Consider the following 16,299-nt stretch of genomic DNA (forward strand, 5'->3'; position numbering starts at 1 on the left):
AGCAAAAACAGTCTTCAATATTTTTTGTTGGGTTGTGGGGCTTGAACTCTGGGCCTGGGCACTGTCCCCCAGCTCTTCAGCTCAAGGCTAGCACTCTACCACTTCAGTCACAGCACCACTTCCCAGCTTCAATTTTTATACCCACAAAATGTTCAAGTAAGTAGCAGATGAGTACATCTTGAGTTTCATAAAATAGAACTCATTATAAAATAATTAGCTATAAATAAGTTGATTGATTTTCCAGAAAATTAATAATAACAGACACTAATGTGGATATGGCCAAAAGAAATATTATAACACCGTTGGTAATATAATATGACAAAAGATATAATTTTATATGCATATTACACACACAGGAATATTGGTGTTTGTTATGTCTATGTTTACATATGGTGAGTGTTTATCATGACACTACTTAGAAGCTGAGTTGCAGAACCAGGCTCCATTCCAATCAACACACGAATGGAAAAAGTAAATTGAGTCACACAGACACAAGGAGTCTTGAGCATGCAATTATATGTTAGAGTCAGGAATATGGGAGGAAGTGGAGAACATCGTGTTCAGTTAATCACTCTGGCAAATGCAGCAGTGGTATATACTGGACACCGTGTGAACAATGAAGCATATAACCTGTGGGTGGGACAGGGAGGGAAAAACTGGGTAACATTGTAAAAACAGAAATGTACTCAATACCGGATTTACATAATGGTAACTCCTCTGTACAATACATTTACAATACACACAGACAAACAGACATACAGAAAGAAAGCACTCAGATAGACAGAGGCAACACATTTCCCCAAGATTTCTTTTATTTTTGAAATGTAGGGGGAAGAAGGCATAGAGTACTAGAACAGACATCAATGACAATGAAGTAGAAATTGTTAGCTTCTCCAGCAAGGAAACCTGATACATGGATCAGGCAGAAAAGGCAAATTGCGCACCCTCAGGAGATGGAGGCCCATGGAGATGACAGAGGAAAAGGGGGAAAACAAGAAAATAAAAAGAGAGAGAAAGGGACTTGTGCTGAGCCAGGACCACAGCGGATGTGGAAGTGACCACAGAGTCTGGGGAACTTCTCACTGTGCTAGGGAAGTGTGACCAGGATGGTACAGGAAGTGACCTCCATGGATGAGGAAGTGACCTCAGATTGTGGGGTCCTTTGCTGACTCCCAGTCAGGTGATTGACAGGTGACTACTGGTTTCAGGCAAGTGAAGATGAAGTGGGGAGGGCCTGTTCTCTTGGGCAGACTGAACAAAAATAGTTAGAGTAATAGATAAGGAGAATGGGATAAAAGTTTGTCCTCTGAGCCAGCCACAGCTGGCTCATACCGATAATCCTGGGTCTAGAAGCAACAAAGATTTCTACCTCAGAACCCAAGTCAGGTTGGCCCCAGCACTGATGCTCTTGCAAGGTCTTGCTGGCTACCAACACCAAATAGCATTTGCATCCTTACTTTTCCAATTTACATTTGCCAAGCCCTTCCTCATAAATATATGCCGCCAATTCACAGAACCAGCCACCATGGTGAACTCTGTGCAGAGCAGGAACCTATGTTGTGACCGTGATTTCACTTCTAGTATGAGGAACTAATAGAGAAGACAGGTAGGGAGACATGGACAGAGCTGGCACCACGCAGCTGTCCAAGTGGGAACAAGAATTCCCGGGGTAGTCAGGACATGATGGGGACACAGCAGAGCAAGACCCATCCATACACCCACAGCTACCAGGATCCTCAGTGTGTAGGCCTGCTATGTTCCCAAAAAGTCATAGATCATAGAACATCTCTGTCTAACCATGGACTGCCAATATATTGATAGGTGCAGTCTGATGGTCAACAACATGCAAGCACTGAAGTAGTTCAAGATTCAGAGTGCAAAGGTCTAATTGGATAAGTGCATTGACCTTGAAGTATTGATCTGTAATGGTAGAATTCCAGGACACTGTTGGTAACACCTGCAGCAGTAAATAAATATATTGAGCTCTTCTGGATTCTTATGCATGTGCAGTTGGTATAAAAACCTGAATGGGTCATTTCACCAAACTTCTGCGTCTCCCTTTTCCCTAGGTTGTGAGCCTGCCCATCCTCATCTTTGATAGTGCTCCAATAACTTTGACTGCGCCTTTGCTGGCCATGGCGTTCTATGATCATTTGACCTTCACATGGCATCCACTGCTGCCATCCATTCCCATCATCCCTAGTGACCCTTGATTGGTTGTGCTTTTTTTGCTTTCAACTTTTTGCTTTCACACAAGTTTGTGAACAACTCAACAAGAGAGGAATCCATCCCTGGAGTTTCATTATCTACAGTCTTGGATGAAATCATGGTCCTAAGAGTGTGGAGAGGAAGATGGTACACATGTTTTCTAACTTCTGTTTTGACCTTGAATCTGGGCCCCAGATGCAGAGCCAGAGGGCAGAACAGGCTCTGTATTCCTCGAGGACAGTGGAGGCCATCCAGGAAACAAGAAGCCACAAAAACTTAAGATCCATTTAGACACCCACCTGACGCTGCAGGCACAGTCTACATCCAGAATCACAGCTCCATGTCAAATCAGCAACAATGTTCCCTGTGGCTCTGACACTGCTTCTCCTCCAGCATCCTCTCCTGATCACTTTCTCTGAAGATGGCAGACACAATTGCACAGAGAAATCTGTGGCGTGCAGCAGGGGAGATATGGTCATTGCTGGATTTTACCCCCTCTATTCTTGGGAATTGGTCGTTCAAGGCATGAATGACCCTACCCTGCAGCAACAGAACATTCAGTAAGTAATTTCTTGGATTTTCTTAAATTTTTAATTTTCTCATTGTGTTACAGTCAGATGTGGGGGAAGTTTGCACACAATCATTGATGTGCTCTGCATCTTCTACACTGCCCTCACTACAACAGCTCTACTTCATTTCAGGTGTTCCCAATGAATATTTTCTTTCTTTGAAGGGTACAGAGGTTTCTGTCTGTCTTCACTCTCCTCCCCTTTCCAGAGATGTCCAGACCACCCCACCATCACTGTGACTCCTCCACTCATCACTGTTACTCAGGGTCACTGGGGTGACCAAGAGTCCATACAAAGACATTAAAGTGCAATGTCCCCATCCATAGGGCAAAGGCCAGGTAATCTTCAATCCATTCTGTTCTTTATACTTCTTAAAACAGGACCAGTGTTTGGACCTCCTTCAGGGCAATGTTTCTTAGGATAGACATGCAGTTTCTGCTTCTGGGGTTATTTCATGTCAGCAAAGCTTTGGAAATGGGGAGCTGTGGGAAGATCAGTAATAAGAGATGCATGACACATTTGATTTTTTCCCCTTAACTAATGCAAGTAAGCTTCTGTCCTGCTATCCATGTCTTGGCCTGTCTCCTATGTCATTCCCAGAAACTGTGTTTCCATTCCTTGTTCTCCAACATTTTTCCAAGCTTATTTATTTTTCCCTGCTCATAACTTCCTAAACTAGATTTGAATGTTTTTTTCATATATATTAACAGTAATGGGTCTTGATCTCAAGGCTTGGATGCTGTCCCTGTGCTATTCAGCTTAAGACAAGTGCTCGATTGCTTGCGGCACAGTGCCATTTCCAATTTTCTAGTGGTCTATTGTTGATAAGATCTCATGGACTCTTCTGCCCTGGCTGGCTTTGAACCCTGATCCTCAGATCTCAGCCCCCTGAGTAGACAGGATGACATGCATGAGCAAAGGTGCCTAGCTTTTTCATATGTTTTATACACACTTTCATTCATGCATTTGACCCAGGTGAGCTCACTACTTTCAGATCTATAGAATTCTCTGTGAACTAAGGAAATCATGGATGAATCTTCTCAGACAAGTTGTGTGAAAACACCCTGTATGGGGTTTGTTCAGGAGAGGAATACTTTATTCCATGAGAGATTTATGAGAGATACTGAAGCCAAATTAATGTGGTGAGGAAGTGAGTGAGAAAGATGTGGCTTATGTGTAAAGCCAGCATTAGAAACGTACCCCCATGGGAGGTGGCAGACATCAGAGCTATCCTCTTCTCTGTCCATTCTCTAATTGAGCTGTGTGTGTGTGTGTGTGTGTGTGTGTGTGTGTATGTGTGCATGTTCACACACACTCTGGTACTCAGGCATCATCTCAAGTCCTGATGGCTGTCCCTTGGCATTTTTTCTGTCATGACTGGCACTCTAACACTTGACCTACAGCTCTGCACCAGTTTCTGTGGAGTTGTTTGCACATAAAATGTGTCACAGACCTTCCTGCCCAAAGTGACTACAAAACATAATTCTCCTATATCATCCTTCTTAGTAGTTATAATTGCAGGCCTGAGCCACCAGTTCCCAATTCATATTTAGTATTACTGACATTCAAGATGTCAAGCCTCAGTTACATTGCACACAATGACATCAGCAAACATCCATGAGAGTAGAGATTCTCTCTATGAGAATTTCCCTAAAATGATTATATTGAATGCTAGGAAAACTCATCGTTCTGGAACATTCTTGATTCATATTGACATGTGATATCATCTGGCCTTTGAAATGTCTCCGAATTATACCAGTCTGACTGGTCTGGCTTTGTGCCTGTCTTTCCAGAAATTCCAGGCAGGCTTCACTGTTCCTGAGTCTGTAGTGACTTCCACAATGTCAACACTAGAGGGAGCTCAAGGCCTATGAGAAGTCAGCTGTGAGGCAATAAACCACTTCAGTACCAGAGAAAACCAAAGGCAATTTTAGTCACAAGTACTCTGTGGTTCTAAAAACCTCATGAGAACCCCAATGACTCATGGGTCCAAATATGCCTTCTCCTGGGTGCACAGGGGGACCATATGCCTCATCCACAGGGAATGGCCTTGTGCATGGATTCTGCCTAGTAATAGAAAGATCTGTGTGCTGGAACAGGCATTAGACACAGCTGTGGCCCCCGAACTCTATTACACCTGGAATACCAAACAGCAGGGTCGCCAAAGCAGATGAAGGTTAATGAAGTTTCCCTCTAAAAGTAGGGACTCTTCTCTTGGGATCCTGGACTCTGATCGCAGAGGAAGAAATTCTAGACAAGTCACAACAGGAAGAAAATGTGGCAGAGCTTTCCTGAGTAAGGAAGCAAACAAACAAGCAAGTAGACAAACAGGAAGCAGAAAGGCAAAGACACAATCTAACTGAGGAGAGACACACAGCTCTTGGGCTGCCAGGGGTATCCAGATGGTAAAGGCAGGACGTCTGACTTCAAAGTTACACAAACATAGGTTTGTCATCTTTGCTCTAATCACTCCTGGTGTTACACTTTCTGAGTTTCTGTATGTTTTGGCCACTCTTTCCAGATGATTATCCTTGAGGGAAGGCAGGTGTGCTGTTGTCTATATTTGGCATAGGATGTTGCATAAGTTTTGGGGGAGTGTTTAGGGGGGAAGGCATTTGCCCTACAAGACAACTGCTAATTCATATGATGAGAAATGCATCTCTCAGGAAGCAATGCAACCTGTTGCCTCTCTTTAAAGTAAAGATAGTTGCCCTGTGTTTCTAAATCACATGTTTCTGAGTTGCCTTCTCTAGGACTCATTTTTTCCTTAATTTATCCACATTCTTTTTGTGCTCAATGACTTTGGTCCCTTAATCTTAAGTTATGTAGATGGATGAATAGCTCTCTGTTTGCTGTGAGCTTCCCATACCTCATTTTTTGCTAATCTATTCTACTCCATTTCCCCTTAAATGACTTCATTCCCTTAATAAAAAGGGAAGTAGATGGACAAACTTTAAGCTTGAGTTTTTTAATTCCTGGCATGCATTAACCAGTACTCATTTTCTTTAGTCTATCCTGCTTGAGTACATCATCCTCAGTCTACTGATATCAAGACCAATAAAGTGCTGGGTGAGTACTAAGATTGACTCAGGTTGAATGTGGTAGAGGTGTGCTCATGAGCCAAGATGCCCACAACCATACACAATTAGTTATAGCTGATATAGAATTCAGATTGTCTGGTGGTAGATGACTTTCTCAGGTATTGAGGTGATAACAGAGTCTGCCAGAGGCTGTCCTGGCTATATGGTCATGGCACAGTTCTAGTGCTATTATCTAGCCCACACTAAGCTGTGGGACAATATCACCATCTTACTTCCCTGTCTTACCTATTATAATTGGGATGGAAAACCATGCAATGCTACAGCACCATGGTAAGGTTTGTAAAGGAAGCCACGAGCCGGGCACGGGTGGCTGATGCCTAGAATTCTTGCTACTTAGGAGGCTGAGATCTGAGGACTTGGGTTCAACGCCAGCCCAGGCAGAAAAGTCTGTGAGACTTTTATCTCCAGTAAAATAAAAGAAAGCCAAAAGTGGCGCTGTGCCTCAAGTGCTAGAGAGCTAGTCTTAAGCTGAAAATTTTACGGTGAGATCCCAGGCATAGAGTTCAAGCCCCACAACCAACCACAAAAAAAAGTAAGCCACAGGACCATCTTGGTGAACAGCACCATCTACTCAGGCTATCTAGCATCACAAGGATAAGCAAGAAGACGGGTGTCAGCCTACTCCACCCATGGTGGAAACTGATGCAAATGGCATTTGGTTCTGCCTCAGCGACCTTCCAAAACCTCCTGAAAGATTCTAATGGAAGCTGTGGGGCTAGCACCAAACAGTGCCTCTAGTTTATTCTGGATAATTGGTCCAACCATGACATGCCTGACAAAGGGTTCTAAGAAAAACTCTGACCCAATCTTCTGCCCTGCTCACTATAAGGTTGTATCCCATACTTGCTGTCGTTCAAGAGATTGGAGGAGAGAGGTTGTGGCAGTGTCTTCCTTCTCTGTTCTAAACCAGTACCAGAGGCACATTCTAAAGGTCTGGACACAAGAGTAGAAACTATAAGCACTTCCCCAGCACTGGTCTCAGTGTATAGGGATGGTGCTGAGATTTAACTTTAATTCTCTCCCTCCCTGCAATGTCAGAGGATTTCTGTCCATAATGAGGTATAATGCTATTGATGGGGAGGAACATGGAGATGGCTTCTTCCCCCTTTTCTCACACATCCTTTTCTGTTGTTTGTTCTACTAGAGAAGTATCCTCCAGTCCATACTCCCTGACTCTCATCTGTTCTTTGTTGGGTGAGGCAATCTTCATGTTCTAGCTTCCTGGGCTGCCATCTTGCTCTGCTTCAGAGGAATCCCCTTGAATGATGAAATTCTCTGAGTCAGCTTAGTGTGCCTCTACCACATCAAATGGATTTTGTACTTCTGTGATTTGTTTACTTTCCTCACAAGGAAAGATTCACTTCTTTGTAGAAGGATGCACCATTGGCAAATGTGTGGCAAGTGAGCACAGACACAAAACAGCCTGCTTTCCTATTTACTCCTAACACAGCAGGCCCTGCTTCTCTGTTCATACTGGTTAAACTCAGGTGGACAATCTGCTCCCAATTGGAATTGTATTTCTTAAGAGTTTTTTCCAAATGCACAGCTAATTTAAGGTACTAAATGATTTGGGATGTGAGCTGGGCCTGCTACTATGTCACTACAGACAGTAGTGTTTTTCACTTATCCATATGGGGGAGAGAGGAGAAGTCAGCTTTCTCATTCCCCCCACTCTCTGTCTCCCTCTCTCTCTCTGCAATCTCAGAAGAATAGTCATCTCATGTATGCTGATCAAGGCCTGTTCAGGAACTCTCCCAATTCTAAGAACTTTTCTTAGACTCCAAATTAGAATGCCACTTGGTTGGATCTATACATATTACTGTGTGTAGAAATCAACATTTGATTCAACAAAGTCATGAGATTTGCAGTTAATCATTTGTAATACTTGTATCCCTACCCAAATTTTGTGATTTCTGTGCAGGATCAACTTAAAGAAATACCAATTGCTTCTCACCCTGGTGCTGGCTGTGGAGGAGATCAACAAGAATCCCCATCTGCTACCCAACATGACTCTGGGGTTTGAGATCTATACTGCACATTACTCAGGTACTGATCTGTTAGAGGATCCACTCACCTGGCTGTCTGGGAAGAATAAAAACATCCCTAATTACACCTGCAGAAGAGACAGCAAAGCTATAGCGGCACTCACAGGAACCTCAAGCACATTCTTCTCAATAGGGACACTGCTGGACCTCTACAAACTTCCACAGGTGAGGCTAGGAGGGGTGGGCAGATGTGAAGCCATATCCACAGTGACTCTGCCCTCAACAGGCTGAAGAGGAGGTGGTATCACAAACCCTTCTAAATGGATAATCTCACAGGGAGAAACCTCCAAAAGTGGGTGGGACATACACATTTTCATTACTTCAAATAAAAGGAGGGGTGTTGAGAGGAAAGGATGACCCAAAACTCTGAGCCTTATCTGTACATGTCTACAAAGACTTCAGAACATGGGAGATGACTTTGCAAATGGGATAAGCAAACTTTTGTTCCCACCACTGTACTTCCAGTTGTTGTGTCGTTCACATCAGGACTGAGATTTGCCTATGACCATCCTCTTCCTGATTTTGTTTCCATTTGTTCCTTGTAGTTCACCTTTGGGACTTTTGATCCTCTCCTGAGTGACCATGGAAAGTTTGGTACTGTCTATCAGATGGCTGCCAAGGACTCAGGTCTAGCCCTGGCCATGGTCTCCTTGATGCTTCATTTTAGCTGGAACTGGGTGGGACTATTCATCACCGAAGAAAACTATGGAATGTGGTTCCTCTCAGAATTGAGGGAAGAGATGGGCAAGAGAAGAGTCTGCTTTGCCTTTGAGTACATGGTACCTTACAGTGTCCTTTCAGATGTATCAGATGATCTATCCATGCAGCGCCAGCTAATGGACTTATCAACCAATGTGATTATCCTTTATGGGGACAGTAAATTTCTACTAGGCTTCATTCTTAAATTTAGGCACTTTTTAATTACAGGCAAAGTCTGGGTCACGAACTCACCCTATGATGATGTGACTATTGCTAAAAGACATTTTCTGATTGACTCTTTCCATGCACCTCTTATCTTCTCTCACCATCATAGAAACACTGCTGGGTTCACCAATTTTATTCTGACAGAGACCTTCTCCAAGAACTCAGCAAATAACTCCCTTCCCAGGTCATGGATTCAGTCTGTTTATAGCCTACTGATCAAGTCTGACTGCAGAGACTTAGGGCACTGCTCATACAATGCCACACTGCATTGGTTGCTGAGGCACATTTTTGACATGACCATGTCAGATGAGAGTTACAACATCTACAATGCTGTGTATGCTGTGGCCCATGCCCTCCACCAGATGTTTCTTCATTACATGGAAGAGCCAAGAGTGCACAATGGGCAACCCAGGACATTTCTCTCTTCACAGGTAATGGCTTTGCTTTTGGGTGCCCTACTCTAGGCATGCAGAACTTCTATATAAGCTTTCATAGCAGATGCAACTAGGTTGTCTGGCACCATTTTGGCAAATACAAGAGAGTCTGTTGTGCTCTCCATGAAGTGACAGTAGAGCTGTGACGACAATGTTCTTGAAGAACCCTGCATCCGTGACAAGGAACTGCTGTGTCTTCTGTCCCCATCCTCACTATGTTTGGAAAAAGCCGTCCCCTTTCCAATAGGATATATTCAAATTTTCCTTGTACCTTTTTAATAATAACAGATTAAGGGTGACTAGTTTTTTTTTTATTGTGAAAATACTGTACAGAGGGATTACAATTACATGGGCAAGATAATGAGTACATTTCTTACCAAGCATTGTAGTCTCCTCCTTTGTTTCCCCTTCCCATTCCTTCCAATTCTCCCCCCGAAATCAGTAACCAGTCTTCCCCCCACCCCAAACCAAAGCTGTGAAGTTCATTTTTGACATACTGACTTCTACATCCCATTGTTGCAATTGGTCCACCTGTATCCCTATTTAAAGATTTATTTTTCCCCTTTCCCTCCACAATTTATACCCATATCAAATACAGTGAAAGCAGAGGTTATAATGTGGGGGAGGGACATACAAAGCAACAAAGAAATAAACTTATAAATGTGTTAGAATCAATCACATGAAATAAAAAACATTTGAATTCATATCTTAGGGTTCATTTCCCTAACATCACCTTATGTGACCTTTTCTGCTTGACTCAGACATATACTAGATATTGCAATAAGGGAAACAATGGGAGCTATGTTTCTTTGGACCTGGCTTACTTCACTTAATATAAGTTTTTTCCAAGCCTTTCCATTTCCTAACAAATTGGGCAATGTCATTTTTTCTGATGGAGGCATAGAGTTCCATTTTGTACATATAACACTTTTTCTTGATCCATTCATCTACTGGGTTGGTTCCACATCTTAGCTATAATAAATAATGCTGCTATAATCATAGTCATGCTAGTAGCTTTATTGTGGTCTTGTTTGTAAACATTTGGGTTAATGCCCAAAAGTGTTATTGCTGGATCAAAGGGGAGCTCTATGTGGAGTCTTTTGACGAACCTCCATACTACTTTCCAAAATGGTTGAACATGTTCACACTTCCACCAACAATGCAGTAAGGTTCCCTTCTGTCCACATTCTCTCCAGCATCTGTTGTTATTAGAGTTCTTGATTTTAGCCATTCTAACTGTATTGAGGTGGTTATCACAATGTTGTTTTGATTTGCATTTCTTTTAGGGATAGGGAGGTTGAGCATTTCTTCATGTGTCTGTTGGCCATCCCCCTTTCCTCTTCAGAGAAGTTTCTCTTTAAGTCTTTATCCCAATTATTTATTGGGCAGTTGTTTCTTTGAGGATTTGTTGTTGGGGCCTTTAATTTTTTGAGTTCCAAGTGTATTTTAGATATGAGACCCTTGTCTATTGTATGGCTAGTGAAGATCGCCTCTAAGAGTGACTAGTTCTTGAAAACCTAATATTGCCTAGACAAAAGTGGCTCACACCTGTGGCTCACTCATGACTACAATTAATCACCAAAAAGCCAGAGGGGGAGCAGTGGCTCAATGGACAGAATGATTACTTTGAAAAGAAAAAAAATGTTTGAGTGCCTTAGCTGTGAGGTCACACCACAGGGCAGGCATACACACACACACACACACACACACACACACAGAGTGAACTAAGTCTTGCTTAAGGTAATGTTTCATAGTTGTCAAAAATATTCTATGATTCTACTTAGTTTATTATTTACCTATATTTCAGACTGATTCTCTTATCAGAATCACAAAACAAGTGATTGGAATGCACTTTAGAGAGTCTGTTGGGGTCTATCATATGATAATTCATTATTTTGTTGGATGTGGCCAGAGTTTCATTCCCGTGAAATTGAGTTTCTGCATCCTATCCTGGATAGCCAAGTTTTAGAACTTGGTAACACTTTAGTCCGCTGTGGGCCTGCATTTGATACAGTTGGTTGGATTCCTGTGGGGTATGTGAATCAGGGGATGGGAATGAAGAGTAATCCATTGTTCTGGGGTTCTGTGATAACACTGGGAAGCACTTCACCATACTATTATGTGTCCCTTTTAGCTGCATCCCTTTTTGAAGAAGATGCAATTTACCAATCCTGTTGGAGACCAAGTGGTTTTGAAAGAGGAAAGGAAATTAGAAGGAGAGTATGACATCAAGAGCTTTTGGAATTTTCCAGAAGGTCTGGGACAAAAGGTGAAAGTTGGCAAGTTTTCTCCATCTAGGCCACATGGACAACAACTGGTTTTGTTTGAAAATCTGATAGAGTGGCCCGTAGGAATTACCAAGGTGATTCAATTCTACTTTTGTTACTCTCTCTTTTTAAAAAAATGTATTGTTATTAGGAAGTAGTTGTAGAAGGAGCTTACAATTCCCTAAGTCAGGTTATGATCACAATGCTTGTAGGCAATGTCACCACATCCTTATTTCTCCCCCAGGGTCAGTCATTTCTAACCATAATGGCATGATCTATGTATAAATGAGCAGTAAGCTTATCCTGTTTTAAAGTTTGTTCAATAAAACTATGGCTCAGTGGTGTACATTTCAAAACTTTCTGTTTCTGGAAGTTTCATACTAACTGATTCATGGAGGGAACATGTGAACATATCATGACCAATATGTTGTTCTATGTTTGCATAATGAGTATCATAAATTAAATGACACCTGTGAATCATCATTCCAGCACTGTGACAAAATATCTGAGGGAATCAAATGAGAAGGCAGAAGGGCTTGCTTTGCTTCTGCCTGGAGATTTCAGACCATGGTTGGATAGATTGTTGCTTCTTAGTCTAGTGAGACAGGACGTAATGAAAGGAGCATCTGCCAGTAAAATTCACCCACTTCCTGACAGCTAGGAAGCCAAGAGAGATGTGAATGGCCCTGGGTACAGTAGCACCTCTACAGCAATCAGCCATGCTTTAGAGTGTGGGTTTGAAATTTCCCTGAGTGATTTTCCTCTCATGCTCTTATTCATCTGTAACCAGATCACCTGAATTCAAGAATAGGATGCAGAATTAACTCCCATTTCCTAATTTCCTAGAATTAACATCCAACACTTCAAGGCTCCATGACTTCCCGATAGTATGTGTGCTGGGTGTTGAGGCCCCACATATTCTTCAGCTCATGTCAGATGAAACTGTAAGAAGGTTCAGTAAATTCATTTGCTGTGTGCATATAAAGATTATGTGTTTTGATTATCAATTCCCCTAAATCACTGGAGTGTCTCAGATGTCAGGTAAAAGGATAAATGGTCACTAACTTTCATCTGAATATTCTCAGACTCCTCGGTCTGTGTGCAGTGAGAGCTGTGGTCCTGGATTCAGGAAGGCTTCTCTGGAGGGAAATGCTACCTGTTGCTTTGATTGCATTCCTTGCCCAGAGAATGAGATTTCTAATGTGACAGGTGAGTCTGTTAGTTAGAGAAATTCCACATCTCTCCTTCCTAACTTTCAGTCCATGCAAGCCAGTGAAGTGATCTACAGTAACATGGCAAGAACACACATGCACCTTCATGCAGAGTTCCAGGGCTACCGTTAACCATACTTCTCCTTAGAAGAAACACCCATTAAGCCCCTCCATTAAGTCTCTGATTGTATTTTCTAATCTATTACAGGCTTCATCTTGAGAATATCCATGTTCCCTTCTCCTCAATCTCATTTTTTGTATTTAAAGAAAATGTTTACCCATGGTTTCCATTATTTGTAATAACTACTATATGACTAGGACAAGCAGAAAAGGTCAAAAGCTATGTAGTTATGACCATATAAGTTGATGTTAAGTGAAATGAACGCCAAGATAGGAACACAAGTGGTTTTTTCTTTCTTTTTTAAAGTATTTATAATGACCATGTGATTTTTTTGTTTCTTTGGTATATTCCACCCCCATGGTATAACCTCTGTTTTCAATGTATTGGATTCTGGTGCCCTGCATGAGTGTATATACATTTTCCTAGTTTGGGGAGGGCGTGTATATACATTTTCCTAGTTTGGGGAGGGCGAGGGAAAAAAACTGCTTAAATAGGGATACAGGTTGTCCCATTTTAACTAGGAGACATACAAGACACTATATTGAAAAAGAACTGTACAACTTTGGCATTGTTGGGGGAGTACTTGGGGCGATGGACAAGGCAGAGATGGTAAGGGAAAAACAAAGGAGGAAGCAACAGTGCTAGAGAATAAATGTACACTTTACCTTACTCATGTAAGTGTAACTACTCTGTACAGTATTTTTACAATAAAAAACATAAAAAACAAAAAAGGGGAAACAATACTCGATAACAAAAGTACTCATTTCCTTAATCATGTAACTGTAACCACTTGTACAGTATCTTTAAAATAAAAACATATATTTAGTAAACAAGGGAGAAATGGAGAAAATAAGAGCTAAAGACGGAAAAAAAAAGAAAATATCAAGGACCAGTTGTTGATCTTTGAAATGATATGCAAATCATCATGGAACTCTGGGTCTAACACAGCCTTTCATTTCTGAGTGCCTATTGCTCCTCATTTCTAATTAAATTTTATTTTCTATTTAGCTTGCACTAGTATTACAAGGGGCTTTGTTATGATCACTCCATGTCTGACACTGGCACTAGGCTGACTAGCAATTCTTCAAATATAAAAGATTCAGAAGTAGTTTATCATCTGCATTTCATTTCTCTTCTCCCTCCTCCAGCTGATCTTTCCCAGACTTTATCTTATCAGTGGAGGAGAACTGTTCTTGACACAGAGCAAATGCTCAAGAAGTTTGTGTTTTGTGTAATGAGGAGATTGAGGTTTGGATTAGGCCCTCTTGTACAAAGTGAAGTGGTTGGGCTGATTCTCTATTCTCCATTGTGTCTTGAATGAGTAGCAGAGAGCCAGAGTTGTATGACCTGTCAAGAATGCAGCACATAATGCTGGTAATTATATATTACACCTGTAATCCAAGCGATTCAGGCAGTTGAGATTTGAGGAGGGAGCTTCGAAGTAATGATGTACAGGAAACTCAGTAAGATTCTTTCTCACCATTAGGCACCCAAAAAGCTGTAATTGGAGCTGTGGCTCAAGTGGTAGAGTGGTAGTTTTGAGCATGAATACTCTGGAAAACATCCCATGGCCAGAGTTCAAGCACTGGAGGAAAGAAAGACAGATGGAAGGAAAGAAGGAGCTAGAGAAGGAAGAAGTCAAGGAGGGAGGGAGCGATGGAGGGAGAGAGGAAAGGAAAGAAGGAAGGAAGGAAAGAAAGAAAAAGAAGGAAAGGAAGGAAGGAACGAACAAAGAAAGAAAGAAAGAGAAAAATAAAAACGGAAAGGGAGGAGGGAAAGAAGAAGAAATGTGAGAGAGAGATTTGATGTGAAAGCATTTTGATATAGAGAATTACTCAATTGGTACTCAACTCAATACAGGTCAACTGGTGAATCAGGGAAAATGAGCTAGCTACTTGAATGAAGGGGGTTGAGAGGAAAGACAAATACTGAACACAAACTAATAGTGATTCTCACACCTCACCAGACATGGAGCAGTGTGTCAGATGTGCAGATCATCAGTTTGCCAACATCCAGAGGAATCACTGCCTGATGAAAACTGAGGGCTTCCTGGCTTATGAAGACCCCTTGGGTATGGCTCTGGCTTGCACAGCTCTCTGCTGCTCTGCACTCACAACTGCTGTTCTTGGGGTATTTATCAAGCACCAAGACACCCCCATTGTCAAGGCCAATAACTGGGCCCTCAGCTACATCCTGCTCGTCTCCCTCATCTGCTGCTTCCTCTGCTCCTTACTCTTCCTTGGCCGTCCCCACACAGCCTCTTGCATCCTGCAGCACACCACATTCGCAGTGGTCTTCACTGTGGCTGTCTCCACGGTCCTGGCCAAGACCATCACTGTGGTTCTGGCCTTCACGCTCACTGCTCCAGGGGGAAGCACGAGGCAGTGGCTGCTCTTCTGGGTTCCTAACCTCCTCATCCCCATCTGCACTCTCATCCAGGTGACCCTCTGTGGCCTCTGGCTGAAAATCTCGCCTCCCTTTGTGGACAAAGATGCACAATCTGAACATGGCTACATCATCATCCTATGTAACATGGGCTCTCTCACTGCCTTCTACTGTGTCCTGGGATACCTTGGCTCTCTGGCCCTGGCCAGCTTCACTGTGGCTTTTCTGGCCAGAAACCTGCCTGACACCTTCAATGAGGCCAAGTTCCTGACCTTCAGCATGCTGGTGTTCTGCAGTGTGTGGCTCACCTTCCTGCCTGTCTACCACAGCACCAAGGGGAAGTCCATGGTGGCCGTGGAGGTCTTCTCGATTTTGGCCTCCAGTGCAGGTCTCCTAGGCTGCATCTTTGCCCCCAAGTGCTACATCATCCTGATAAGACCTGAGAGAAATTCTTTCTCCAGGTTCAGGAAGAGATCACGTTCTGGAAGAAACAAACCTTAAGATAAACATAGATGTTGCATAGAATGTTTAGAGGCTCTGAGAGCAATCTGTATCACATCTTAGTTTAACGTGAGGACTTCTTTGAACAAACAAGTTACTCTTATTCATTTCTCTGGTTATGTTAGAGACATAGCACATTCCCAACAAGACCTCCTAAATTTGCATTCTAACTTGGATATTTTATGATTCCTCCAGTGTAATTTGTCCTTTATACTATCATACTTCCTAATGAATACATTATCTACTGTGCTTTTTCCTTTCTCTTTCCTGTCTCAATTATTCTTCCTACCTATCCTATATCACTGCTTGAATATCACTATATTGCTAAGCTACTAGTAAAGGAAGTTATGTTGTTGAACATTTCCATGCTTTTATTATGGTAACTCAACTCCCTTCTCTGACCTAGCTGAATATTTCTGTTCACATATTTTCTATTTTGCTATATAACTGAGTGTATTTTACTGGAAAATCTCTCATTCTCTCTTCTTTCTTTAAGAATTTAAGAGCACGATGTTAATCTGTTGCAGTTTCCA

At 42.2% G+C, this 16,299-nt stretch overlaps 1 protein-coding gene across 1 annotated transcript; it reads left to right on the top strand.

Annotated features, from left to right (window-relative positions):
- Positions 1 to 2,565: 2,565 nt before the first annotated feature.
- Positions 2,566 to 15,766, top strand: LOC122119615 (vomeronasal type-2 receptor 116-like). Its single transcript, XM_042693624.1, has 6 exons — positions 2,566 to 2,768; positions 7,800 to 8,088; positions 8,469 to 9,278; positions 11,416 to 11,643; positions 12,634 to 12,757; positions 14,847 to 15,766. The coding sequence occupies exons 1-6, from the start codon at positions 2,566 to 2,568 to the stop codon at positions 15,764 to 15,766; spliced, it is 2,574 nt and encodes an 857-aa protein (XP_042549558.1).
- Positions 15,767 to 16,299: the final 533 nt, after the last annotated feature.

This window comes from Dipodomys spectabilis, unplaced genomic scaffold, assembly GCF_019054845.1.
Source record: "Dipodomys spectabilis isolate Male_0828 unplaced genomic scaffold, ASM1905484v1 ptg000173l, whole genome shotgun sequence".
Classification (NCBI taxonomy): Eukaryota; Metazoa; Chordata; class Mammalia; order Rodentia; family Heteromyidae; genus Dipodomys; species Dipodomys spectabilis.